At 39.7% G+C, this 26,333-nt stretch overlaps 1 protein-coding gene across 1 annotated transcript; it reads left to right on the top strand.

Annotated features, from left to right (window-relative positions):
• Positions 1 to 1,639: 1,639 nt before the first annotated feature.
• On the top strand, positions 1,640 to 12,981 carry tmprss2 (transmembrane serine protease 2; the record flags this gene model as incomplete). The annotated part of the gene is made up of 11 exons (XM_032577151.1): positions 1,640 to 1,739; positions 1,861 to 1,977; positions 2,073 to 2,202; positions 6,794 to 6,910; positions 7,000 to 7,040; positions 7,203 to 7,371; positions 9,121 to 9,287; positions 9,392 to 9,490; positions 10,104 to 10,246; positions 11,506 to 11,658; positions 11,996 to 12,981. Coding segments are annotated over 11 exons (1,260 nt in total), but the record flags the coding sequence as incomplete, so codon positions are not given.
• Positions 12,982 to 26,333: the final 13,352 nt, after the last annotated feature.

The raw sequence follows: 26,333 nt of genomic DNA, 5'->3' as shown, positions 1-26,333 counted from the left end.
TTATTTTCCAAACTGAACATTTAATTTTCAAACTAAATGTATGGCTTGCTAGCAACCTAAATATTTAGCTAATATGCAAATTAGCCTGCCGATAAACGGAAGTGGAATGTCAAAATAAAAGCTGGGTTTTGCGGACTTCTATTAAATTCTGCTGCTGGCGGAAATGAGTCGCTTCCGTCGTCGCTTAGGTAAAGTTTCTTTTTTAATATGTATGTAATCGATTCTTTTTCTCTTGACATGTCCAACGTATTAGTTGAAAACATAGGGCGTACCGTTTTAGCCGCTATCCAGACATTTACTCATGTTTCTATAGCAACAGTTTTCTGTATCAGCGTCCATCATTACAACCAAGCCAGAACACTTCCGGTTCATGTTAGATTCACGTTTTAGCCGCTTTAGAGCTGCTAGCAACGTTTTCAAAACAAACAGTTTTCGGACTAATTTTCACATACATAATTTTGTTTTACGAATGAATAAACGGGAAGTCTTAAACTTCGATTGCTGCTCTAAAGCAATTTAAGAGTAAATGAACATGAACCGGAAGTGTTCTGGCTTGAACGTACTATCGTCTCTTGATTCAACTGTTCCTGGAAAACAACGTTTCTCAAACCTTTTCAGGCTGAGGATCATTTAGCCCATTTAACAAAATACTCACGGACCAACTACCTTGAAATTTCCCCCACAATAACACAACATCTAAACCTGAGATGAAAATATTAGTCTCTTAACAAATGAGAAGGCTGGTAATGTTTTGTAAATGTGACTGGCCACGATAAAACCATGAACAAGCTTTTCAATGATGTCAAACGCATGGAAATAAAGAACTATTTTACACTTGTAAAGTGAGACTGTTGTTAGTACAGAGGAAGACTGCTGCAAAGTACAGAGTAAACGTCTGTGCAACCGTTGTTACGTCGATCCGCGTTTCCCCAACAGATACGGTTGCCCCTGCGTCTTCTCGCCGCACGTTAGACATGTCGACTCGAGAGGAGTAGAATCGATGATTAAAAAGAAAATGTTACTTGAGCAACGATTCAGTACCGCGAGATGCGGAGTTTATACACAGGTCCTCAAAACCCAGCTAATTTGTATATTGGCTAAATAATTAGCTTGGAACTAAATATTTTGCTAGCAACCTAAATATGTAGTTTTAAAATAAATATTTAGTTTGGAACTACATATATAGTTCGGAAAATAAATATTTTCCAGACTAGTGTGTGCTAAATATTTAGCTCAGACTTAAACATGTAGTTTGGACACTAATATTTAGCTTCCAAACAAAATAGTTAATTTGAAAGCTAAATAGTTTGTAAACTGTATACGTAGCTTGTGAATTCAACATTAAGTTTGGAACTCTGACATTTCTAAATGTAACATGGTGAAAGTATGACTTTTTAAAATGAACACCCATATTTGCTTTCTCTATGACGAGCTAAATTAACCAAAAATATTGCTATAATTATACAGTATTTGTTTTTACTGTATAACTTTGAAAACAGCACCCTACAATAATGTACCTGACTTAAAACATGAAAAGTTTCACCTGATTTTATGTCAGACAGTAAAAAAAAAAGATGGGTATTTTTCAGTGTTGCTGTCTAATACAGGGTTCCTTCTTTCATTTGCATTCTAATTTGAATATTTTTCAGATTCCGCACTAAAAAAGTTGTGTCCCCGGAGGTCCATCTTCTGTGGTGCTATTGTCCTGTTAGTGGTCGTCATCTTGCTCTGGTATTTCTGTACGTTCACTTAGAGAACTTTGTAGCTTGACTTTGTTTTTGAACTTAACTGTGGTTCTGCTTGTGTCCTTCCACTTCCTTTTTTTATTAGCTGTTGTTGTTTCTATGTGTGTCTTTGCAGTGTATTACAAGTGTCCATTTGGGAAGTCATGTGGACCGGGTGGGAAGTGTCTGGGCACCACCCGGTGGTGTGATGGTGTACAGGACTGTTCAAACGGAGCAGATGAGTCCCAATGCTGTAAGATATTGAGATGGAAATCCTAAATGTTCCTCACTAACATTCACACCAATACGCCATTGTTATCCCTGAGTACGGTTGTTTGTTTTGCACAGTTCGCTTGCAGGGGATTGATTTCCTGCTGCAAAGTTATTCATCAGACGACGACTCCTGGTTGCCTGTATGTGCTGAGAACTGGAATGACAGCTACGGGAGTACTGTGTGTGTGCAGATGGGCTACGACAGGTGCTAATAGTTTATCCCCGTATCCACTGAATCTTAAACAGTAATGGAACGCAAAGTATTTGTATTCATTTGCATGGTTTTCACAATGTTACACAGCAAACTCTGAAATGTGTGACCTACATTTATGCCCAGCTCCCTGACTCAATAGTTTGCAGAGCCACCTTTTGCTGCATATACAGCTGTCAGTCTTTTGGAGTATATCTTTACCAACTGTTCACATCTTACACTTCTACCTGTTCTTTTATGCAAAATAGCTCAAGCTCGATCAGTTTAGATCGAGCTTGATCTAAACTGCAGACACCAATTTTCTAATTTTGCCATAAATTCTCAGCTAGAGTTAGTTCCAGACTTTGACTAGGCCATTGTAGCACATGAAATATCAATATGTCTTTAATCTAAACCATCACATTGCAGCTACGGCTGTATGTTTAGATTTGTTATCAAAATTTGAAGTTAAAAAGGGAACAAAACTACTTTATGTCCTTGTAATTAAATTGGTCTCCAGTCTGAATATTCCAATTTGAAACATTAATCTATGTGTGCTACAAACAAAGTGGTTGACAATTCAAGTGTAGGTGACCAGGCAAGGTGGCCTATCAGATTTCAAGATTAGTTGTAAATTTTCCTTTAAGTTATATGACAGATAAGCAGCTTGAACTCCATGAGCAATTTGGTAAATTGCACATTAAAACTGACAACTGTGCAAAGGTTCAGTAAAGATTTTGTCTTAATTATTATTAACTGTGTTACCAAAATTTATGTCCTTTTTGTCTTAAAGTTCCATCCATTCAGCTATCTGTGTTTGGGATTTTTTTTAGCTGGTAAAAAATTAAAGGTTTGTAGAAGTATCCGCCATATATTCATTATAAACTTTTGTATTTAAAGATCTCAGTGTCATGTGGAGAGTAATAGAATAGAATAGAATTACTTTATTCATCCCAGCAGGGAAATTATTTCGCAGTTACAGCAGCACTAGAGAAAAGACACACAACAACCACCACTGAGTAGCAATTGTAGACAAAATAAAAATAAAAATAAAATATAACATGCTATCAATATAAAAAGCAACTTAGAGCAGTCCTTGCAAAGATTCCAAAAATGCAGATACAGTATGTATATGTAAATATATGTACAGCAAGTGTGCCACAGTGCAGTTGTGCAAAATTGGACTGATTAGTGCAGAACAATGATTTAGCTTTTATTGTACAGTGAGATGGCATGTGGCAGGAAGGATTTCCTGTATCTGTCCCTACGACAGCGGAGCTGGAGCAGCCTATGTGAGAAGGTGCTCCGCTGTCTGTCCACTATGTGGTGGAGAGGGTGCTGTTTATTGTCCATAATCGACAGAACCTTCTTCAGTGTAGGACACAAGTGTAGGCAAACGAAACAGAGTGTCCCATAGCATTCAGTCCAGCAGAGACAAAACTAAAGTAACAGAAAAATATTTGTGAGGTATAACATCTAGCAATGAGTGACAGATGAGGAAGAGCTTAGCTATTGAGGAGGAGGTGGAGATGACAAAGGGTCCAAAGACCATAATAACAGGTGAACGGATGCAGCTGGGGAAGGGAGCAGGGAAAGAAAAAAGAGGAAATGAGAATGAAAAACACAATGAAACGAATTGAACTGACACAAAAGATAAAATTAAAGCTGCAAGCAGCCTCGGGCGGCCCTCGCAGCAAGCGCCGCTCCGGCCTATTGGCCACCGCGGGGGTTCCGGCCACCGCAGAAGCTCTCGCGCGTTTTCCAGAGCCACAGCCTGCTCCCCACCGCGGAAGCTCTGCCGCAGTTTCCAGCATCGCCGCCCGCTAGCCGCCGCAGAAGCTGTCGCGCATTTTCCCCGCCCGTCCACCGGGCGACAGGCGTGAATGTGTTCGGCGGCGCTCCCCGACGACTGTCGAAAAATCTGGTGCAGATCGGTCGATGCGTCGAGGAGATACGGCCGATGAATTAACTTAGGGGGCGCAGTGGAGCCAAATTACATCTCAAATCCGTTGGGCTCTTTAGAGGTGAACAAAGGTCATACATATCCATTTTGGCGCCAATCGGATGATCCATGTGTGAATTAGAGCCAAACGTATGTATATGGCGAGGGACTGATATTCGCCGTTTGGCCACGCCCACACGGTTCAGCCAGCAGCGAGCATTGACAGAGTTTATCATCCGAATCATCGTGATTAGGTCAAGAGAGCCATAAACGGAGCTTTCCAAGGAAAAAAAAGGCACTTCCTGTTCTGAGGGGGCGGAGCTTAGATGACGTCATAATATGATGACATAGGGTCGTCAAGGATCCCACCAGGGTCACTCGTGCAAAGTTTGGTGCAGAAGCTATCGACCGTTCACAGTAAAATACAAGACTTCCTGTTGTCAGAGGGCGTGGCCTACGTGATGTCATCATTTGACCATTGGATATTATTCTACACCCGAGGATGATCAATAACTCAAACTTTGGTGTCTCGGTCAGTTTTTGTGTTAGAATTACAAATTATTTAATTTTTTCCTCCATTACAACATTGAACTTTCATTCCGTAGGGCAATGCTGCCCTCTGGTGTCGAATTACTGAAATAATGAAACTATTTCAGTGGCCAGCAGAGGGCAGCATTGCCCTACAAACGACGAACATGTACTGTTTATTATGTAATTACACAGAAGATCTCTCTAATTCATTCTGAGGGGGCGGGGCTTAGATGACGTCATAATATGATGACATAGCATTGTCAGGCATGACAACAGCATCACTGAGGCCAAGTTTGGTGCAGCTCGGTCGAAACATGTGGAATCTAGAAGCAAACGTATGGCATCGGCGTTACAGGTCACTTCGCCACGCCGCCACACCCAGCTGCTTCATCGCAGCCGGTCAGGGCTTGAATCCACAACACACCAACATGTCTTCTGTCTCTGGACACAGTTTCATGTTGATTAGGTCAAAGGGCTAAGATAGCGACCGTTCACAGTAAAACATGACACTTCCTGTTCTCAGGGGGCGTGGCCTAAGCGATGTCATAATTTCACCACAGGGTATTTTAGGACACCTATTGTTGATCAATAACTGAAAATTTGGTGTCTCTGTGAGTTTCTGTGCAGGATATATAAGAGTTTCGTGTTTCATGGCGAGTAGGTGAACTTTGACCCCTGGTAACCCCCCTTCAGCAAGCTCATACAGTCACCAATTTGATAACTTTAAATCAGACATGCCTTATGATCAGACTGACCGAGTTTGAAGCCGATCAATCGAAATCCCTAGGAGGAGTTCGATCAAATACGAATGCTGTAAACGTCAAAATCGAGGTCAAATGAAATTCAATCTAAAATGGCCGACTTCCTGTTGGGTTTAGAGCATGGCTCTAAGAGACTTTTTTGTACGTCCCGACAAGATACACATGTGTACCAAGTTTCGTAATTCTAGGTTTAAGCATGGCTTGGGGCTGTTCATTTAAAATACTCTAGGGGTCGCTATAGAGAAATTAGGCCACGCCCACCAAATTTTGTTATGAATTCCTGTCGGTGAGTGGATAAGGATCCATCCTAATGAGTTTGGAGCAGCTGGGCCCGAAATTGTGGAATTCAGAGCCAAACGTATGGCAACGGCGTTACAGGTCACTTCGCCACGCCGCCACGCCCACCTGCTATGTCAAAGCCGGTCGGGGTTGGAATCCACAACACACCAACATGTCTTCTGTCTCTGGACACAGTTTCATGTTGATGAGGTCAAAGGGCTAAGATAGCGACCGTTCACAGTAAAACATGACACTTCCTGTTCTCAGGGGGCGTGGCCTAAGTGATGTCATCATTTCACCATAGGGTATTGTAGGGCACCCGATGCCGATCAATCAGTGAAAGTTTGGTCCCTCTATGTGTTTTTATATAGGAAATATAAGAGTTTCGTGTTTCATGGCGAGTAGGTGAACTTTGACCCCTGCTAACCCCCCTTCAACATGCTCCAAAACTCACCAATTTGATAACTTTAAATCAAACATGCCTTATGATCAGACTGACCGAGTTTGAAGTCGATCAATCGAAATCCCTAGGAGGAGTTCGATCAAATACGAAGGCTGTAAACGTCAAAATCGAGGTAAAAAATGGACGTTCAATACAAAATGGCCGACTTCCTGTGATAGTTGGCTTATAACATTAAATGTGAGTTCTGAGTCTTTTGGTGAGCTCTACAAGTGTACCAAATTTCATGTCTCTACGATGAAGTACGTTCATACCATTGTGTCAACAGAAAATTGCTAGTTGCCGCCGTTCAGCAATTTTTTTTGTGATTTTTGCGACAACCTTAAAATTCAAAATTTTGAATTTTTCTAGTCGCGACCGCCAAGTTTGGTGAGTTTTTGAATATGATAAAGCCCCCAAAAAGGCAATTCATTTGGGTGGAAGAATAATAAGAATAATAAACAGTATGAAAACAATAGGCCTTCGCAGCGCTTTGCTGCTCGGGCCTAATAAGATGACAAGAAAAAAGGAATAAAACAATAAAGGAATGCTTCCAGCATAGACAGAGGAGGCTAAACGTCCAAACACGAATGGATCATAACACTGAATACTCTAAAAAGTTCACTGTTTCTTGTCTCTCTGTGTATCCCACAGCAAGTTTTATGAGAGCTCTACTCAAGTCAGCTTTCACACCTCAGCCCCAGAGGGATACTTGAAGCTAAAGTCTGGAAGTAGCTATAAATCCCCGATACAGACACAGCTCATGCACAGGTATGGCCACACCGTCATATTAGGATGGATAGTGATTTATAGAGTGAACTAATAATAACATAATAATCTTATCTGACTTTACCTTGCAGCCCAGAGTGCTCAGTCAGAGTTGTTAAACTTCATTGCATTGGTGAGTTTCTAACTGGCACAAGAGTGCAAGATAAGAAGATATTAGTGCATGACTCATGACAGAATAAATCAGACAAGTACAGAGACTTTGTGTTTGTGACAGGGTGAAATACTAAATTACAAAGTTATTTATTTTTTTGTTTCTTTTACTCTGAATGTTGAGAATGTGGCAAGAGTTTCGCAGCTCCCAGCAGTCGCATCATGGGCGGCTCTGAGGCGGTGAAAGGAGCTTGGCCGTGGCAAGTCAGCCTCCAGGTTTACTATCAGCATGTGTGCGGCGGCTCCATCATCAGCCCATACTGGATCCTGACTGCAGCGCACTGCTTCCAAACGTGAGTCGTTACTCATTATTTTCTAAATAAACGTAAAAACACTCAAGGGTTTAGGTCTTATGGTTCGATCTGGGCATAATTTAGTACTATGTGATTGGTATGTTAAGAACTGGTGACATTCTGATGACAAAAACTGCATTTCCATTTGCCATATAATTGTACAATTTGGCATTTCGAAAATTGTAAAATGTCAAATTTGCTCAATTGAAACACAGCAATAAAAATAACATGTTTTTTGATAAAATGTTTTGGGGCTAGGATGAGGCAGTTTTTTTGGGTGGATCGAAAATGGGAACTTTTTTTGCGTCATATGAAAAAGAAGATGACCGGAACTAGGAGGAGGATCGTGGTTTGGCGTGTTTTTTGTTTTTTTTTTAAATGATTTGCGCATGAGCAAATTTACTCACGTGATTTTTATAGAGTTTCTTATTCAGTAATTGCAATTGCAAAATTGTGTTTTTGTTATTAGTGGAAGATCAACTAAAATTTTGTTACATTTGCAATGGAAACAGTTGCAATTAGACCTTTAAAAGGGCGGTCGGTCATGTTTCCTTTGGGGTTAAGGTATATCTCAGGTGATTGGGTACATAGGTATCCTGAACCAGGGTGTATAGATACCAGTCATCTGCAAATTCCAACCATTCAAATTCAACCCTAAATTTGAACCATATCAAACTCTGATAAGTGTTTTTAATGTTGTCTTATGCAACTACAAGGCATTGTGTATGTCTGGAGATGGTCACCTCCTCGTAAGCCTGTCGCAATAAGCAATTAATCAATTGATCAATTAATTGCATGCTAAATTAAAATGAGCTCAATAATTTTCATTCTGATGATTCATATTTTCTTTACAGAAACTTTATAATCCATTTCTTGCTTGTATGTGGGTTTTATTTCTTTTTTAGTTATCGGTTTTGGTTGTTCTGCTTTATTTCGTATATTTATGGAGTTTCAGTTTCAAAATTAAGATTATTAGTCTCAGAAAGGGAGAATTTGCATTGTTGTGGCATTGTCACTATATTACTTGAAAACGGTTTCAAAACAACAATGTTATAGTAATTACTGGGACAATTCATCGCCCAGCAAAATTTGTTATGACTTGACTTTGACCGTGCCATCTCAGCCCTTTCAGGACAACAAGATCGCTTGCGACTGGCTTGTAGTGTTCAGTGAAAGATTCTGCCGTTCCCACTGTCAAAGTAGCTGCTTCATGGGGCGTGCTGTGGTGGCGCAGGGGGTTAGCACGCCCCACGTTTGGAGGCCTTAGTCCTCGACGCGGACATCGCGGGTTCGACTCCTGGTCCCGACGACCTTTGCCGCATGTCTTCCCCCCTCTCCTCACCCTCCTTCCTGTCTGCCTACTGTCGCAAAAATATGAGCCACTAGCGCCGCAAAAACTCTTTGGAGAAAAAAATGGAAAAAAAAAGCTGCTTCAGAAATGATGTGAATTATGCTCTCTGACAGCTTTCCCTTCCTTGAAAACTCAGTCTTTACAAATGTACATCTGGACAGACTTTGGACCAAATAAATTATGTCTATATTGGACCTCTTAGTTTTGTTGGTTTCAATATTAAGCTCTGTGTAATGTACTAATTTAATGACTGGTGTCATGCAGTAGCAATGTGCATCATGTTTACAACTCAATGATCTGTTCTGTTCTTGGTAGTTGTCCATACTACAAAAATTATTCATGTAAGGCTTACTCATAAGACGTCTAGAGAGATCCATTGCATTTGTTTTCCATGACAGACTTTCTGATCCTGAATTATGGACGGTAGCCTATGGGGATGTGCATTTGTCAAACCTGCCAACTAGAAGGTCAGCTAAGAGAATCGTTAGGCATAAGAAATTTGACCCTAAGACCAATGACTTCGACATTGCGTTGCTAAAACTCAGTAAGCCCATCATTTTCAAACGTAAGTGCTTCTTCTTTAAATCCACGTTTCATCTATAGACTAACGTCTATGAGAACCATCAATTCACTTCATCTTGACAAAATGCATTATATTTCTTTATTTAGAAAGAACAGTGAGACCACTGTGTCTCCCCAATGTTGGGCTTCAAATACATAGCAGCAATGGATCCTGGATCACTGGATGGGGGCAATTGTATTCATCTGGTGAGCTGATTGAACATATCCAGCTTTTCCTGACATTTCATGCTGTTTTCATTCTCAAATTTTCCTCCCTGTGTTTCTTCTTTTTCCTAATTTTTCTGAATTTTGCTTCCAGCACATGTTGAGGATCAGTAATTGTCATGATTGACTAAGTTAAGTTATACGGAAGCCGAGAGTGGGCGATTTCCCATATATACTTTGTCCCGATGGTTTTCTCAAGATAACAAGTCAATTTTCTGATGGTTTTCTCAAGATAAAATAATTTCCTGTTTTCTCAAGATAAGTTAATTTCCCGTTTTCAGGATATGGTTTTCTCGCTATAACATGTTAATTTTCCAATGGTTTTGCGTGTGTATTAAACCCGATTTCATCCTTCAAACGCTTGCCACAACGGCATGCATTTGAGGCTGAATTCAGGATCAAAACACACACCAATCATCTCGTGGAGACAACAAATTTTGTTTTCTCGAGATTAACTCGTCTTGAAAAAACCGTGGTTTTATGTACCCGTTATCTCAAGAAAACCATCTGAAAAAAGAATGTGCGGAAAATGTCCACTTTTGACTTCCGTAAAGTTAACTATAGATTTGCAAATATATATTTTTTTCTTTTTCAGGTCCATCTCCTGATACACTACATCAAGCTCAGGTTACCATTTATGTGCCACAGATATGTAATCATCCTTACGTGTTGAATGGGAGGGTAACTGAGACCATGTTCTGCGCAGGCAATCTGCGAGGAGGCGTCGATACCTGCCAAGTTAGTTTTGCCTCATAAGCATCACAGCTCTCACATGCCAGAGCTGCATAATCACAACTAAGAATCAGATATTATAATTGTTTCAAGTGATTTCAGGATAATTTAGTTAATAATTCTCTGACCACTCACTAAGCGGTGAATTTGTTTCTCTATCTTAAGCCTTCAATATGAGCGTAAATAAAAAAATAAACATTACAGAACACAGCATCACACAGCAGAACACTGTGAAATCTACAACAATGATAACACTATACACATGCTTTTAAACCTACCTTGCTGGGGCGTGCTGTGGTGGCGCAGGGGGTTAGCACGCCCCCCGTTTGGAAGCCTTAGTCCTTGACGCGGACGTCGCGGGTTCGACTCCCGGTCCCGACGACCTTTGCCGCATGTCTTGCCCCCTCTCCTCACCCTCCTTCCTGTCTGCCTACTGTACAAAAAAATACGAGCCACTAGCGCCGCAAAAACTCTTCGGAGAAGAAAAAAAAACTACCTTGCTATTACTTTTACTGGCGTATAAGAAAAATATCATTTAAAATAAATACACAAATGATTCTACTGTAGCTCGTAGATTGGATGTACAGGGATAATTTGATATTGTTTAGATATTTATTTTAGGACAGCATATGTAAAGTTAATAGGAAAATGTTTGGTATCAAAATGTTGAAAAGAAATCTAGCTGGGGCGTGCTGTGGTGTCGTAGGGGATAGCGCGACCCACGTTTGGAGGTCTTGAGTCCTTAACAGGCAGGTTCGGTTCCCGGACCCGGCGATATTTGCCACATGTCTTCCCCCCTCTCCTTCCCCCTTTCCTGTCAGCCTACTTTCATATAAGGGACAGTAGATCCCACAAAAAAACCCTGGAGGGGAGAAAAAAAAAGAAAGAAATCTAGCTAATGCTTCAAATATGACATCAGCTGCTTTGTTGTTTTCAGTTATCTTTACGTTTCCTTGTCTTATATTTTGTTAAGTAAAGTAAATAATTAAAGCAATGCTACACTGTAAAAAAAAAAGTCTGTATGCTAAAATACCGGCAGCTGTGGTTGCCAGAGTTTTACCGAATTAAAAATACCGGCAGCCACAGCTGCTGGTATTTTACCATAAGAAAGAGACGTGTTTGTTTGTTTGTTTGTTTTCTCCAGTGTTTTGATGGGACATCAGAAGTCAAGAATGCAGCAAAAGCTTGTGGCAGCATATTGTTTTATGACGTTGCATGTGTTATAAATACATTGTCCTGACAAATTTCTGTCCTGTGTCCTGCAGGGTGACAGTGGAGGACCTCTGGTGGTTAACTCAGGAGATGTATGGTGGCTGATAGGGGTCACTAGCTGGGGCTATGGATGTGGTTTGAGGACCAAGCCAGGATTGTATGGCAATATATCTTTCTTTATGGAGTGGATACAGAAACAAATGCAGGTATAGTAGTGTGCATCAACATCATGTCTAATTTAATTATTTAATTTTATGTCCTAAATCTTCACCGTTGAATGATTAAAAAACAAAACATCTATTCCTGATTTTTATGTTTGCATGTCAGCAGATTTCTGTTTTTTGCAGCTAAATACTGTTAAACTCTACACTTCAGCTTTTTATTTGATCTTGCTTTGTGTTTCCAAGACATTCAACTGTGTTTTTGTGGAATCTGGTAATTCTTTGTGACATGGTTTAAGACCATGTGAATAATTTGCAGATTTTAAAACCATAAACATTAGCACAAATATCTAATTCTGCCTTTCCTTTTTAATCTCCACAGGATGAGTGGAAAGTAGAACAGTGAGGTCCCTACCAATGCACTTTGAGTCCAAAACATTGGGGAAATGTGATCAGTGAGGTTTTTTTTTAAATTTAATCAGGTATCGGGGGAAAAAAAAAAATCTTATTAAATATGTTTTTTTCTCAATGCAAGCATTTAATGTTTGCTTTTAGAAAAAAAATCTAGCTATTTATTTGCTCAGATGTGTGAGATTTGTCTGAATGTGGATTCCTGCCACTGTTAATGAACAGTTAACCTACTCATTAATCTGGATGTGGCATAAACAGACATCGCAACATGCTACAAGGTGTGACTTTACAGAAACTGATCTATTACTTCATTGAGAAATAGGGAGATAGTTTGAGGAAATGTTCAGGCTGAGATTTTTTATTATTTAACTGGAAATGTACATTTAAATTTCATGATGTCTTTTGCTTGTTTATGACTTTAACTATCTTATTCAGGATTCTGTGTATTCTCACTGTTGCAAAGCTCCGTGTGAGGTGATTTCTTTGTAAAACAACTCTAAATGATTCACCAAATGTTTGTGGAACTCCTGAGATTAAAGCCTATTTGAACAGAAAACAATCATGTAAAAGAGTGCTTAATAAAATCCTCCTGTTTTACATCCACATCATGTAGATGAGGGCCCAGGGGTCACCAAACTTTTTGTATCTTAGATTTTACTTTTGGGGTGTTGATACAAAGTGCTACAGCTAATGTTTTGTATCTCACTTAACAGTTGCTTTTTTTGTTTTGTTTTATGAATGAGACATTTATAGCATTTTCTTCTAAATATTCCCTGTTCTGCTTTTGTAAAATTGTGAAATAATCAATCTAAAAACAGTTTCAAAAGTTGGAGTTCAGATATAGGAGTGACATCACATCCAGGTAAACTAAATGCACTGATTTCATTTTAGGAGAATGGAGAAACAGACCAGATACAATTCATTTGATGATATAATTAAAGGTTTCTGTGTGTCATATTTAAAGTGTCTTCTTTTTTCCCCTTCTTCCCTGTCCACTCTTTGATCCTTCTCCATCAGTTGGGTGTTGAATCACTGCTCATGGCGGTTGGCTCACTGTTTGGCAGATGTTCAATCTCCCAGACTACATCTGCTACCTGTTTGTACCAATTAATGGGCCCCTGATACTGAGCCAACACCTCTTCAGTGGGTTAAACAGATGACACAATTAGCCAGTCAATTGAGGACCTACATAGCATCATATCCAATCGCGGGGCTGCCTTTTATCTGTTTGGCCTTTTTTCTTGATGCTTCTCAAGTGAGTGGGCAGACCTGCTCTATTAAACCAATATTATTTGTAACCATCTCTAAAAGTAAAGCCCTTTCCCCATTACCAGGTCTAACTCCAGCCGGTTAATGTCTGACTTGGTTCTAGGCAAGTTGGGTTTGTTTTCATTGGCAGTGTGTTCCTCACTATGTGGATGTGAAAATGGGCAGGATCATTGCAGGAATGTGGGTGGGCCATTTGCACGCAGGAGCTCTGAAGATGTCATTTTGCGGATTGTCCTACCCCTATACCAGTTTACCCGGTATTTCACAATTGATAAAAAGAATTGGGCCTCAAGATTTGACCATGGAAATATCTATTATCAGCTCACCATGTTGCCAACTACTACAGTCTAGTTACAGATTGAAAATTGTAGTTGAGGTATTGTTGTTGACATAAATCCATGGCGCTATCAATGAATGCAGTCTGCCAATCACATCATTTGTGTGCAAGACTTGGTTAGGTCCGGCTTATACCACCTCTGAGATGGTTCCAGAAAACTGCTTGGCTGGTTTCCAAGATCTGCGCATGAAGACAAATCTGGCCGGGATTAACTGGGTAGAACTGTTTAAAGCAGGGGTGTCAAACTCCAGTCCTCAAGGTCCGGTGTCCTGCAACTTTTAGATGTGCCTCTGTTGCACCACACCTGAATAGAAAAATTAGGTCATTAACAAGGCTCTGGAGAACTTATTTACACAAGAAGTAGATAATTAAGCCATTTCATTTCAGTGTTTTGTACCTGTGGCACAACTAAAAACTGCAGGACACCGGCCCCTGAGGACTGGAGTTTGACACCTGTTGCTTAAAGCCAAGTCCGTGGAGAAGGGGCTTCAATTAGCTCTCCAGACACACCATTTCCCCCAAGGTTTGACTATTCATAAAAAAAATCATGGTTTTCTTCACGGTGTTGGGTTAACAATTGTTAATAATATTGTTCAACAAGTAAACCTCAGGTAAAAGGTATATAAAACAAAACTACATCAAGGTTTTCAAAAGTGCCGGCGGGTGGACGCAAGGGCGCCGACCACTCACCACTCGCCACGTTATCTTCAATAAAACATTTTTAAAAATTACATTAAAATGAAATAATAAAATAAAAATATTTCGAAATATTTGTATGTATATTTTTAGTTGTGTGAAGTAAATAGTTTATAGTTTATGATGAGTAAAGTTTTTTTTTCGTTCATCGACGTTGTCCGATTGGTGACGCATTTCCGGGGCGCAAAAATATCGTTAAAAGTTGTACATGCGCAGTAGCTCCTCTTCAGCTCACGCTCATTCGGGGGCGGATCTCTGCTGCGCCCAGAGCTGAATGCAGCTTGATTTGCATACCGCGACCTTCCCGCCACGAAGGCGACGGCTGGAGCTGAAGTAAAGTTAGTCTGAATGACAAGTCGACAGGTTAGCTAACTGAACGTAGCGAGGCTAACGCTTTGTTCTACTTTCCCTGCCTTCCTTTACAAACATCAGGATATGACCCAGTATGGATTAAGACAGGTGAATGATGAGGTGAGATAGAGGATAAATATGTGGTGTAGGTGTTTTACAATGTTTTTAAATAGTAGCGCTGTATCGTGAAAAAGTGCGAAACACACCTTAGAAGAGGCCCTTTGATATACTAGTCTGCTTTTTCAATAGGTGCTAATATGCATTGTTGCAACTAATTGTATTGCCTCAATGCATTGGCTTCTGGAGAAGAACCTTTCAAAAGCATCGCTGACTTCAACCACTGAGAAATTTACTTCCCTCAAGGATAGAAGGGCAAAGTGTATGTACAAAAAGTGGAACACTACATATGTACATACATACATAATGTAGCGTTGTTCGTTTTCATTCATGTAAATACACAGGTTTGTATACCTTTGTATATATTTTGATATATGTCTACTTTGGATTTATAGCTTTCCCGCCCCTGGAAAACCCCCCACAGGGCCGCAACTGGTTTTCAACAACATCAGGCAGTCTGAAGAGAAACCCGGGCAACACTGGACATCTTAGTATGACAAAAACCCAGAACACACTACTGAAGAGGTGACTTAAGAAATATATTTACGTTTCTGAGTGGCTTAGCCAGAGGACTTGCGTGAATCTGATGGAGAATCTATAAAGTGAGCTAAGGGTTAAGGTGGTGGTAAGGAGGCCTGACAGCCGCAAAAACATTCGAGAAATGGTCAAAGATCCCAGTGGAGACATTCAAAAAGCTTATCGGCAATTATTAGAAACATTTGGATTAGAGCTAGGTTTGATTATTGAGAAGGTTATCAATACTTTTGAACATGCCATTTATTTTTTGTTGAAATACCAATAAATTCAAAACAATTTTTTTCTACAATGAAAGCCACTATTTTGACACCCTCAACGCTTGGCAGCTTTAAGTGGTTAAATAACATTACACACCAGTACCAGGAGAAATCCCTACATGTAAAGGTAGAACACCCAACTTCCAAATATGTTTCATCTAAACCATTACAGTACAGCTCTGGCTGTATGCTTAAACCGTTGTTTGGCAGAACGATGGTTCTGTCAGGCTCAGGTGGTCTACAATGTCTAATGGGTTTTCTTGCGTGCCTTGCCCTCGATTTAACTCCATCCATTTTTTTTAATTAACTCTGACCAGATTCCTTTTCCTTTCGAAATAAAATAATTTCCACAGCATCACTGTGTGTGATGTGCAGGGACAAAACGTTTTGCATGTATGCTAAAAACATTTGATTTGGTCTCATCTGACGTACTGACGCTACAGATTTGGCTAAAATAACATTTTCTTCAGCTGTCTCATTTTGTGAACCGTGTGCTTAAAAGTTCCACCAAACTGGAGCTAAGACACATGAATGAATTTTCTCATTTCAAAGCACAAGCAATGCGCCGCTCCTTAACGCATCCGAGGAGTTGCGTTGACGTTAAGTCTGAAGCACGGCGGGTGACGTGTAAAGACAAAATGACAGCACCGTTACTCGGGGCTAAATGCTAATCTAAGTGGAGGGAGGAAACTGCTGAATTCTCAGCAGATATTTAACTAAAAAGAGGCTTAGCTGTGTGGCTCTGCTCCAGTTCTCTAGAACAGTTTGTCAGTGTGTCATTGTGATGTTTAATTATGTGAGGGTGATAGAAAGTCCATGTGCACGAGTGTGTGTTTTGTGCTCACAAAAGCTAGTGTGCGTCTGTGTTACAGTAATCTTGTCTATGTGGTTATGCACAGTGAAAACAGTCAATGCAACATTCTTCTGCAGCCAATGAGCAGAGCGCCGCTGTTACCGGGCAGTTATGTGTTTATTCCCCCTCCTGTTCCTTCGTGAGGTCGATGTCACACGTCAAGCCTCATAGCCTCTCAGATCAGCGTGAGTCTTTACGACACACCGGGGTCCTGCAGTGTTGGTGAACATCAGCAGTCTCGCTGGTTTTGTAGGTCAACCAGTTCCGAGTGGGTGCAGCTTCTATTTTCCTGTGTGAAACAGGAGCTATTCGCGGATTCCTCTTCAACCTGAACACTGATGACAAAGCAAAACAGAAAGCAGATTTCTTTTTTTTTTTCCCGGGTTTGATCATGTTTAATCAGCAACGTGATGTGAGCCGCATCTGGATCTGAGTATTAGCGTTGCAATACATTTCACATCTTATTGGCCAAATCTGAGTTTGTATTTAATATGTACAGAAATATTAAAAATTGCTGTAAACAACAGAAGCCAAAGTATTACTTCAACTTAAACATGTAATTCAGACTTATTGTGGACAATTCATTAAACTATCCACTGACAGATTTTAGCTGATTCAAATTTCTTTTTTAACCCAGATAAGAAATTATTTCATTACAATTTTCTGGTGTACCTGATGACACATTTTCATGTTTGTTTTAAAAATACTATCTTTATTTTTCAATGTAAAGTTTGAATCCCCTATGATACATTGACCATTTGTGGTATAAAAAAATATTTTTTACATTTTTGTAACTATTTCTGAAACATGCTAAACAGTGAATCAGCCATGTTACTGTACATTTTGCATTTAAAAAATGCTGTGGCCGGATATCCTTCAGGATCTCTTTCTGAGGAAAATTCATGGTTCCATCAATAATGGAAAGGTCGTCCTCGTTCTGAAACTGCTCCTATTAGTCTTCATGAAGATATTTGTTAGGAAATCTGACACAGGAGTTTCTGTTTTTTTTTGGTCACCCTCTCACCATAGGGTCTTCCATGTTGGCCAATGTGTTTCTTATTATTGAATCATGAAGAAGGACCTGTAGATGTTGTTTGAGATTCTTTTGTGACCCTTTTCTCAGAAGTGCTCCATGTTTTCTCCATGTGTGGATAATGGCTCTCACAGTGTTTTGCTGGAATTCCAAAACCTTACAAATGACAGTAAAAGGAGTTCAGATTTATTTGTGTTAATCACGGGGAGTGGATATTAATTACCTGACCTGCAGGTTTTCTAAATATGGTAGATTGTAGCCCACAGATCATTTCCATTTTGGTAGGTTTATGCCAACTTATAACATGTATCTGTAGTGCCTTATGTATCTGGATAAACATACACTAACCTTATATTGTAGATATAATGTTGGATCAAAAATGATTTATTTCAATATTAAATTCTTTCTTTTACAAACACGCACTTTACAGTCTACATATTTCCTTACTTCGCTCCGCCTCCCTTTCAGTAACAGCTGCTGACCACACGGTGGCATCAGTTCTCAGTGAATGAACATACGTTCAGCATCTCTTGACAAGCTTGGGTTTGAGAAATAATCTTTGCTGAGGTTTTAATAGTAATCTCAACAATCTCTTTTCTCCTGTATGTACAGCCTATACCATCATTACAATGCAGAAAAACAAACGACTGATCCTCCCTGGATAAATAAGCTTAAGGAATAACAAAAGGATTTCCATGTAAGATAGCTACTTTCTCATAACAAGATCCCTCCATACAGAAAAAAAAAACATTTCAGTATAGTTGTCAGGGTACATATGTGTATATTATATATGTAAAAAAGTGTATTTTGTACCCTGTAGGGGTGAATTTTTGAGTCAGAATATAAAATGAACCCTTGGAGATGGTGCGTTCTCATTCCACTAAATGCCGTTTTCCAGGTTAAATGTTCATCTCCCCAGAGTTCTCTTTGGTTGGTCACCATAGCATTGCTGTTGACAATTTTGTATTTAGGTCAGTGGTGCCCCCTCAGGGTCTGACAAAGCACGTTCTCCCAGAGTCCCTGTGATTGACAGTTTTCCTTATTGCAGATGAAGTCCTGCTCCTCCGGTTTTAAATTCTTGATGAGTAACATGTTATAAAATACAAGACTAAATGCTGCTGTTGGTGCGTCCTTGTTTTGCCATCCCTGAATACCATTTAGTTATGCCCTTAATGCCACTAACAATACCGTGGACAATATTAGGATCTATCTGTGTGTGCGGTATTTGTGTTGAATGATGGGAGTGTATCTCCTAATATACCACACATGGACATGTTTCCCTCTGGGGGAGTCGCATCTTGGTTTGCATAGACAGCAGAACCACGTGACAGTGTAGAGACCCTGGCTACCTGTTGTTCTTTGTGATCTGTCTCCTCCACACACCACACAGTCTGCAGAAAAGAAGCAGAATTACCAGGACATCCTCTAAGAACATAATGCCCGTCTTAGACACTGGGCATCTGGTGGCATTTCCTCACTGTATGCTCCAAACAGGGGAGGGGGCTGAGGTGAGGAGGAAGCCTTAGGCTGGGATTAAGGGAGGGGAGCTGTAACGGGGGATGGGTGAGGTTGAAGACGTCGGGTTGACCTGAACGGACCACATGTCCCTTCCGTAAAGCGCTTTTCTTGTGTGTTGGCCCTGTGCCCTGGACAGCCAGTCCAGGTCAGGCCTGGCACCCCCACTGAGCAGCACCCCATGCTGCTGCCCAGAGTCATTGGGATCCACAGGTCTGTTCAGTGATCAGGCCTGCGGGGCATTCTCATACTCAATCTGTAGACATTGTCTGGTCAGGTCTGCAACTTGGTATAAACTTGATTGAAAACGATCTTTGATGCAAAGAAAGCAGAATGTAAATGCTGTACTGCAATGACTGAACCGGGAAATCTCAAAAATCCTAACTTAGGATAACTTGTGTTTAATTTAGATTTCAATTGTAAGAATTTGTTTTAAAGTTATGCCGGTGATTTCCAGGTGAATAGACTTTTGGCAAACAAAGTAAGTTTGTATTTGACTAGGCATATGCCAATCAACACTACAGCTCCACTGAATGGTGCATATACAGTTTTATGCTAGCTTAGCACTGGCTACCCTCATCAAATACAAAATAAAAAAATAATAATGCTTTGTAAAAAAAAAAAAAAAACCCATATTTTTCAGTTTGTATACCTTGACAAAAGAATCTAAGACCTAAGACCTCATCTAAGGCTTATTCTTACGACTGACTGACTTGGTGGATTTCAAAGTGTTCAAATAGGTTTCACTTGTGTCATTTTGATAAACTGTAGTTTGAAATTTATAGTAATTTCTTGAAACAACCTGAGATGTATCTAACTTAATCCTGCCGTGTGGTTTGGCAGTCAAACTGTCTGATATTGTTGGAACTGTGTTGAACTAAAAAGAACTTATGCTAGGAGAAACCCTGCTATTCCTCTTGACAGTGAAGAGGAGCAGCAAGAGAAAGGACGTTTTGAGTATTTAAGACCGTAGGATTCATAGTTCAGTTGAGGAAATTCCTCATAATGAATGAGTATCTTTTTACCCATAATCTGAGGGGTCCTACTGAGAATTTTTAGTTCTGGAAAATATTAAAGCCTTAATAGTCCATTGATGTCTTTAATGAAATGGGGTCTTTTTGTACAAAAGTGGAACTGTCTTGATATCTAAATTAATTCTTTTTACATCTATGAGACGCCTAAAAGGCATGGAATGAACCTTGCTGAAATTCTACCAAGTGTCTTTAATAGAGCAGTTGTACAGCTTATTTTGAACAAATTAAATACAGTTTTTCTTTAATTAAATACAATTAAAAAATAAGGCACTGCTTAGCAACAGTGCCTTATTTTTTCCCATGTCTACTGCCAACATGCTTTAGTTGTCCATTTCTCATCAGTGTCCTCGACGCAGACTTTGTTTGACTGGACAATGTCTGAGCTGGTATGGTTCTCAGTTTATTTGCTCTCATTTAATCAGAGAGGCAGTCAACATTGATGGTCTTGATGGTTTCTAAGGACGAACATTGAATGATTGTTAACATTCTCCAGCTAAATAACCCCAAGATGTTTGCCTTGTGAGGCGGACCCCAGTATCTTAGGTGGGATGCCTTGCCAACTGAGCTATCCAGCTGCTGGTAATGGCCAACAGATCCAGACATTGTGATCATTAATACGCAGCAGAAGAAAGCCATTATGAGTGATACAGCTATTCCAAATTATGAAAACATCAGGAAAAATTAACATGATACACTAGAAAAAATACCAAGGGCTAAGGGAGCCAAGAGCTAGAAAGATCCCGGCAGGCCAAGGATCTTTCTACTGCTATGCTGCCATTATGTGAATATTTTTAGTATAGACCAAAACAAAAACTGTGATCCAGTATTTTCTGGAGTCAAGAATTGTTGAAACTGTAATGACATAGGCTACTTATTTCCCCAATGGTTTCCAAAGCCTCCATTGTACTTTGTGCTGTTAGTTTAAGTAACAACACCGGTAGTGTTCGACTCCACCCCTGCTTTGTCATTCTGACACTTGTCTCAACTCTGCATAAACCTTCTACAGAATAAGGCATTTTGCACAAGGTGACTTCCAGCTCCTGGCAGGCTGTGTGCTGAGGAAACATTGAATATGCCCCAGGGTCAAACTACCAGCACCGAGGCCAGATGGGAGCCCCCCACACGTTTCTACCTGCCACCGCCTCTCCACCACCTCCACCCGGTGCCAGTCTCTTGACACCCCCTTTCTGCCATCTGTGCCGACCTGCCCCTAGCTGTCAACAGTTCAAGAGCGGCGTGCGGTGCTTCGGCCCCGACAAACACAGCTGTACAGATGTTTTCGGGGAGAAAAGATGGCCATGGAGGCGACAGCAAGGCTAACATCTGTGCTCCCTGTGGGAACAACATAGCAGCACTTTGTATGAAAGCCAGTCGCTGTGATAGTACGAGCTGACAGATGCTGTGTTTAATGTTCTGTGTGTTATCATTGCTGCTGCTGGCTTATGAAGGCCTTGGAAAATCCCACACATGCATACACACAAAGCCAGCGCTGCCTGGCGATCTGTCACTTCAATAAATATGTTTTGGGGATTAAATTCAGATTAAGACTCTGGAAACCACAGTGCACAGATTTACATCCCGTAAGTCTATCACAGAGATTTGATATGGATAGTGGCGCAAACATATAATCCAAATATCATTATGGATTCCTAAGCCTCTATCTGCCTTTTTGTACTTTAAGTAACATCGCAGGAATGTTCTAGTGAAACTAAACATCCTCTGAAATTGTGCTGATTTTCTTGTCGCTGGATGCAAACCCCCCACCTCCAGCTCCTTATGCTGCTCCATGCAGTCTGTGGCATGTGTCAGGTACAGCCTTTCATTACCACTGTGCTGCTCTCTCTCTCTCTCTGTCTCTCTGATGCACACACACACACCCACGCCCCCGCGCACCCACACACACGTACAAAGGACAGCACGTTTAGGGTCTGTTCATCTGGACTACGTGTCTGTGTCGATGTTTGTGTGAGACAGAGGGAGCGAGAGAGGGAGAAAAAGCAGCACACAAGAGAATGTGGAAAAAAAAAGACTTCATACATTTTTATGACCGCACCAATAAGGTCACTCATGTGCTGTGGTTACTAAGCAACGCTGACACCCCATGTTGGGCAGTTATGGACCAGAAGAGTCAAATTCAAAGAATTTTACTTTTGCTTTATGAATGACTGCTGACCAGTCGCTGACTTCTGGCATGTCTGCGGAATATCATCCCAATAAGACGAATGTAAATATGCAGAAACACTTCTTACAGCTGCTTCAATGTGATGCAGGCCTTTGTTAAATCATCTCAGGGAAAATACACTTATATGGAGAATCATGTGCATGGGAATGGCAGGAGTAAAATTATTTCTATCTGTCTGTACCACACAGGAGTAATTTAAAGACAAATGTGCCAAGACGTCACCCTTGGAGAACCTCAGAGATAACTGTTTCCTGACATTCAATAAAAAAAAGTAAAGTAAAAAACAAACTAAATTGCTATAAAGTGACACATCAAAAGCAGCAGTAAAAACTTAACTTAGCTAAAACTGAAGTTTTACTTTGAGGAGTTGGAGACATTTCTTTGGTAGCACTAACCTATGAGCAATGGCTTATTCATCAACGATTGTTTTTCAGACCAGTTTGTGGAAACAGGAAAATATGTTTGGTTTGCAGAGAGCTAATATAATGGTCCAAACAATTACAACTACACCAAGAAGCTGAAATCAGCTTAGCTCTTTTTTGCAGATAACTCAAACTTCACAAGCATATGGATTTGAGGGGATAGACTGTTAAACTTGCATCTGCGAAGACACTTAACTCTCAATCTCAAGATGATCAGCAATATTAAGATAACATTACCTTACACTGATCAAAGATGTTGTGGCTTCTTTTTAGATGACCACATGTTAGACAGTGCATATCATTAGCCAGCTAAATAATGTGTTCTAAACTGACCAATCACTTGTTTCAGTCACTTTCAGCAACCTTGCTCTACATCTCCTTAAGAACTTTGTTTTATTAGATCATAAAATCTGCCCAACAACAGTCCTGTGTTTACTGATAATGTTTCAAGATGATCAATCATCAGACTAATCACCATATCAGAAAATATTCATGCCCTTTCATTATTACTTTAAACATCCTCTTTAAATATCATTAAAGAAATTACCAGATGAACGGGGTTTATATATTGTTATAACAGTCTATCATTTTTCTTCATCTTTTATTTTTTCAGGAACCATTGAATGAAGATTTTTATCTTTGCATTCATGCTAAATTGGGACAAGTGAATATGGAAAAGTTATGTATTTTAAATATCTGCACGTTAAAATTGTTATTGTGAACATGCTTATGTGTTCCTAGCCCAATGCTCTGTCTACACCTTCAAAGTGACACTATTGTCTTGTTCCATTTTCAATCTAATGTCTAAATCTGTCAAAAAGCAGTTTGAAGCCTGAAGGAAAACTAGCATTTTCACTCCAAAAAGGTACAGTTATAAAAACAATTACAGCACTAGTTTTGGAAAACCCCATGTTATGAATAATCTTTAGTCATATTTGAACAGTTTTTTCTACACTTAGAAAAGAATTAAAATGTTGGGCACTCATTTAGGGGAAAAAAGTCATTTAATGTACAGAAGAATATAAATAGATTAATGCCTTTTGATTTGATCATGACCTCACAACATGTCGGAGACCTAAAGAAGGGATTAGACAAATAAGGTTGGAGCTCTGTTTGACCATACTGCCAGTGATTTTAATCCAATCTCTGTACAGCCTCCACTGGGATAAACGCTGGCGAGAATCATTCAGCATATGGCTGAAAGATTAGATAAACAATACAAAACAAGAATGATTTGGAAGTGGACCAGAACACTTGGGGAGGAATGCTTGAGATTTCTGAAATGTTGTTGTTGGATACCAAAATCCTGTTGTTGCTATCGACAGTTCTGGTGATAGTTCAACTATGAATTTCTGGAATTAGGAATGTGCCAATCCTGATTTTTGTTGTTGTTGTTTGTTTTGTTTTCAATACTGAACTGAGTCTTTCAAGATCAGAGATTTTCCAATATCAAATCACAGTTCAACATTTCATCAAAATAATTTTAAAAAATCAATGGCACGTGTATGCCCAAAAATGAAACTACGAAAACAAAAATTACATCAGTGTAACACATATATACTTACCAATGACATTCCAGGCGGTCTCTTCAATCCACTGTACTTGAGAACAACAGATATTTTATTTCTTCATTTAACTCAATTAGGAAAGCTCGTGTATTGTTCCCGCTGGTCTCATGGTGAGTACCCTGCTTTAAACTAGGCTAATATTAGCATGTTACATTCTGTTTTGATCAAACTCATTGATAATATAGCTTGTAGGATATATCAGGTAATCAGGTTTGACAAAACATACTGAAAAAAAGTTGTTTTGCTGAATAGACTTAGAGCTTTGATTTGATCAGAGTAAAATTAAATGCTGCTCTCTGTTCAGCTCTCTGTCCTAAACTGAGAAAATGCAGTAATGGGGACCCTGTTCTGCACAACACATGTGGTTTAGCCATTAAATGTTAAAACAAATTAAGGATAATGAATTAAACAGATGTCTTAGTGCTTCTTAGCACAATCTTTATGGGTTGTGAGGATCCTACAATCAAATTTTACAAGCAAGATTGCCATTTCAAATGTCTTTTTATTCAACTTTGAGTGGTAAGAACGCCATTTGGTGAAGTATGATGCTACAGCTGATTTCCAAACAATACTTTGAGCTGAAACTCTGGATTAATTTTGCTCAAATTGGCAGCAGAAGATTGGATTTGAAAACATTTCTACTCAGATAAAGGGAACGAAATCCAAATGTAGTAGTCCAAACATTCATTAGAAATAACTTGTCTCCACTTGAGGCATTTTATGGCCTTCTAGGAAATGAACTTTAACTTAGTGAAAAAATAAAGAGCAGAAAAAACTACCTTTGGCATGCACATATATAATGAACTGTATTAGTAAGCATTTGATGTAGGTGTGTATGTGGAGATCTGTTTTGCTGGTGGGATGCATCGGATTGGTTTGTCAGTCGGCTGGAACAAAATAAAGAAAGCAGGGTTTCAAATAGTAATGTGTTTAAAAATGGATAGAGGGCATTGTACAGCACCAATCTGCAGATTAGAGCTGTGCACAATGAGGGGGGGATTTGGTATAATCTTTACAAACACTGAAGCAAACACTTCTTGCTCACACACACAGAGAGAAGCACTGCATGTTTCATCCCCGCTGTCTGTGATAATAATCGGTTTTATTTTGGGGGATGCCTGGCTGGGAGCGTATGCAGAGGCCAGACAGGCGGTGGCAGGTTGTGCATTCCTGGTGGAAAGAAAAATTGTTCATGTCTGGTATAGATGCTGAATCTATGAGACAGATATGAGGCTGGGGTTTAGGGTTGGGGCTAGTTGGCGTAACTGGGTTGTGGAGATGTCACAAGTATTGTTTGGTGTTTTTTTTTGTTCGTTTTTGTGTTGCACTTCTAAAAGGTGGTGAAATCTTGCCTTCGTAGTTTCTGTAACCAACTGAGTTTTTGTAATAACAGATGAAAAATAGCTCTCATGTGAGTTTTGTGAAAGAAAAAACAGCCCCACAGCATGATGCTACCACAGCAATGCTATGCAGATACACTGTCGTTAAGATTGAATTCGCCCAATTTTAATGTACAACTTAGACACTGTCACTTGCAACATTCTTATAACACGCACATGTTAGGTCTTATAAGCTTGTTAATCAGCCTGTACAGTCACATTCAACAAATCAGGAAGTGTTTTCATTTTGTCAGATAAAACGTATTGTTTGAAAATAACATAATAAAAGTAGGTATTAAACACACTTTTCCATAAAGCCCACATTTCTCTATTAAAAAACAAGCAAGGTGTTTTGCATAAATATGCTTTTTTAGGCTTGAATAGTTTGGTTATAGGCTAACTCCTTTTAACACAACAGTGGTCTTTTCCAGTGTCCCATCAAATCGTTTTTTGAAGTAAAAATTAGCCCTCAGTGGGCCAAGAGAAGCGGTTTTGCCGTTCGTCGTCGTTTGCGAATGCTGCGTGTGCGTCTGAGTTAAGGGCGTACCAGAAACAATTCAAAATTGTTCAGGCTGTAACCTTTGTATTTAGAAAAAAAGAAGAAGAAAAAAGCAATTATTTGCATTCAAATTTTTAACGCGTTAAGATCTATGGAACTACTTTATCAAAATTAACATGCTAAAGTCCCAAACTTAGTTATAGCACAATGAGAGTAGTTGGAACAAAAGTTAATTACGGTGTAAGTTTACATTTTTTTAA

Source organism: Xiphophorus hellerii, chromosome 11 (assembly GCF_003331165.1).
Source record: "Xiphophorus hellerii strain 12219 chromosome 11, Xiphophorus_hellerii-4.1, whole genome shotgun sequence".
Classification (NCBI taxonomy): Eukaryota; Metazoa; Chordata; class Actinopteri; order Cyprinodontiformes; family Poeciliidae; genus Xiphophorus; species Xiphophorus hellerii.
Note: the sequence above shows the minus strand (reverse complement) of the source record. Positions and strands in the feature narration are given on the sequence as shown.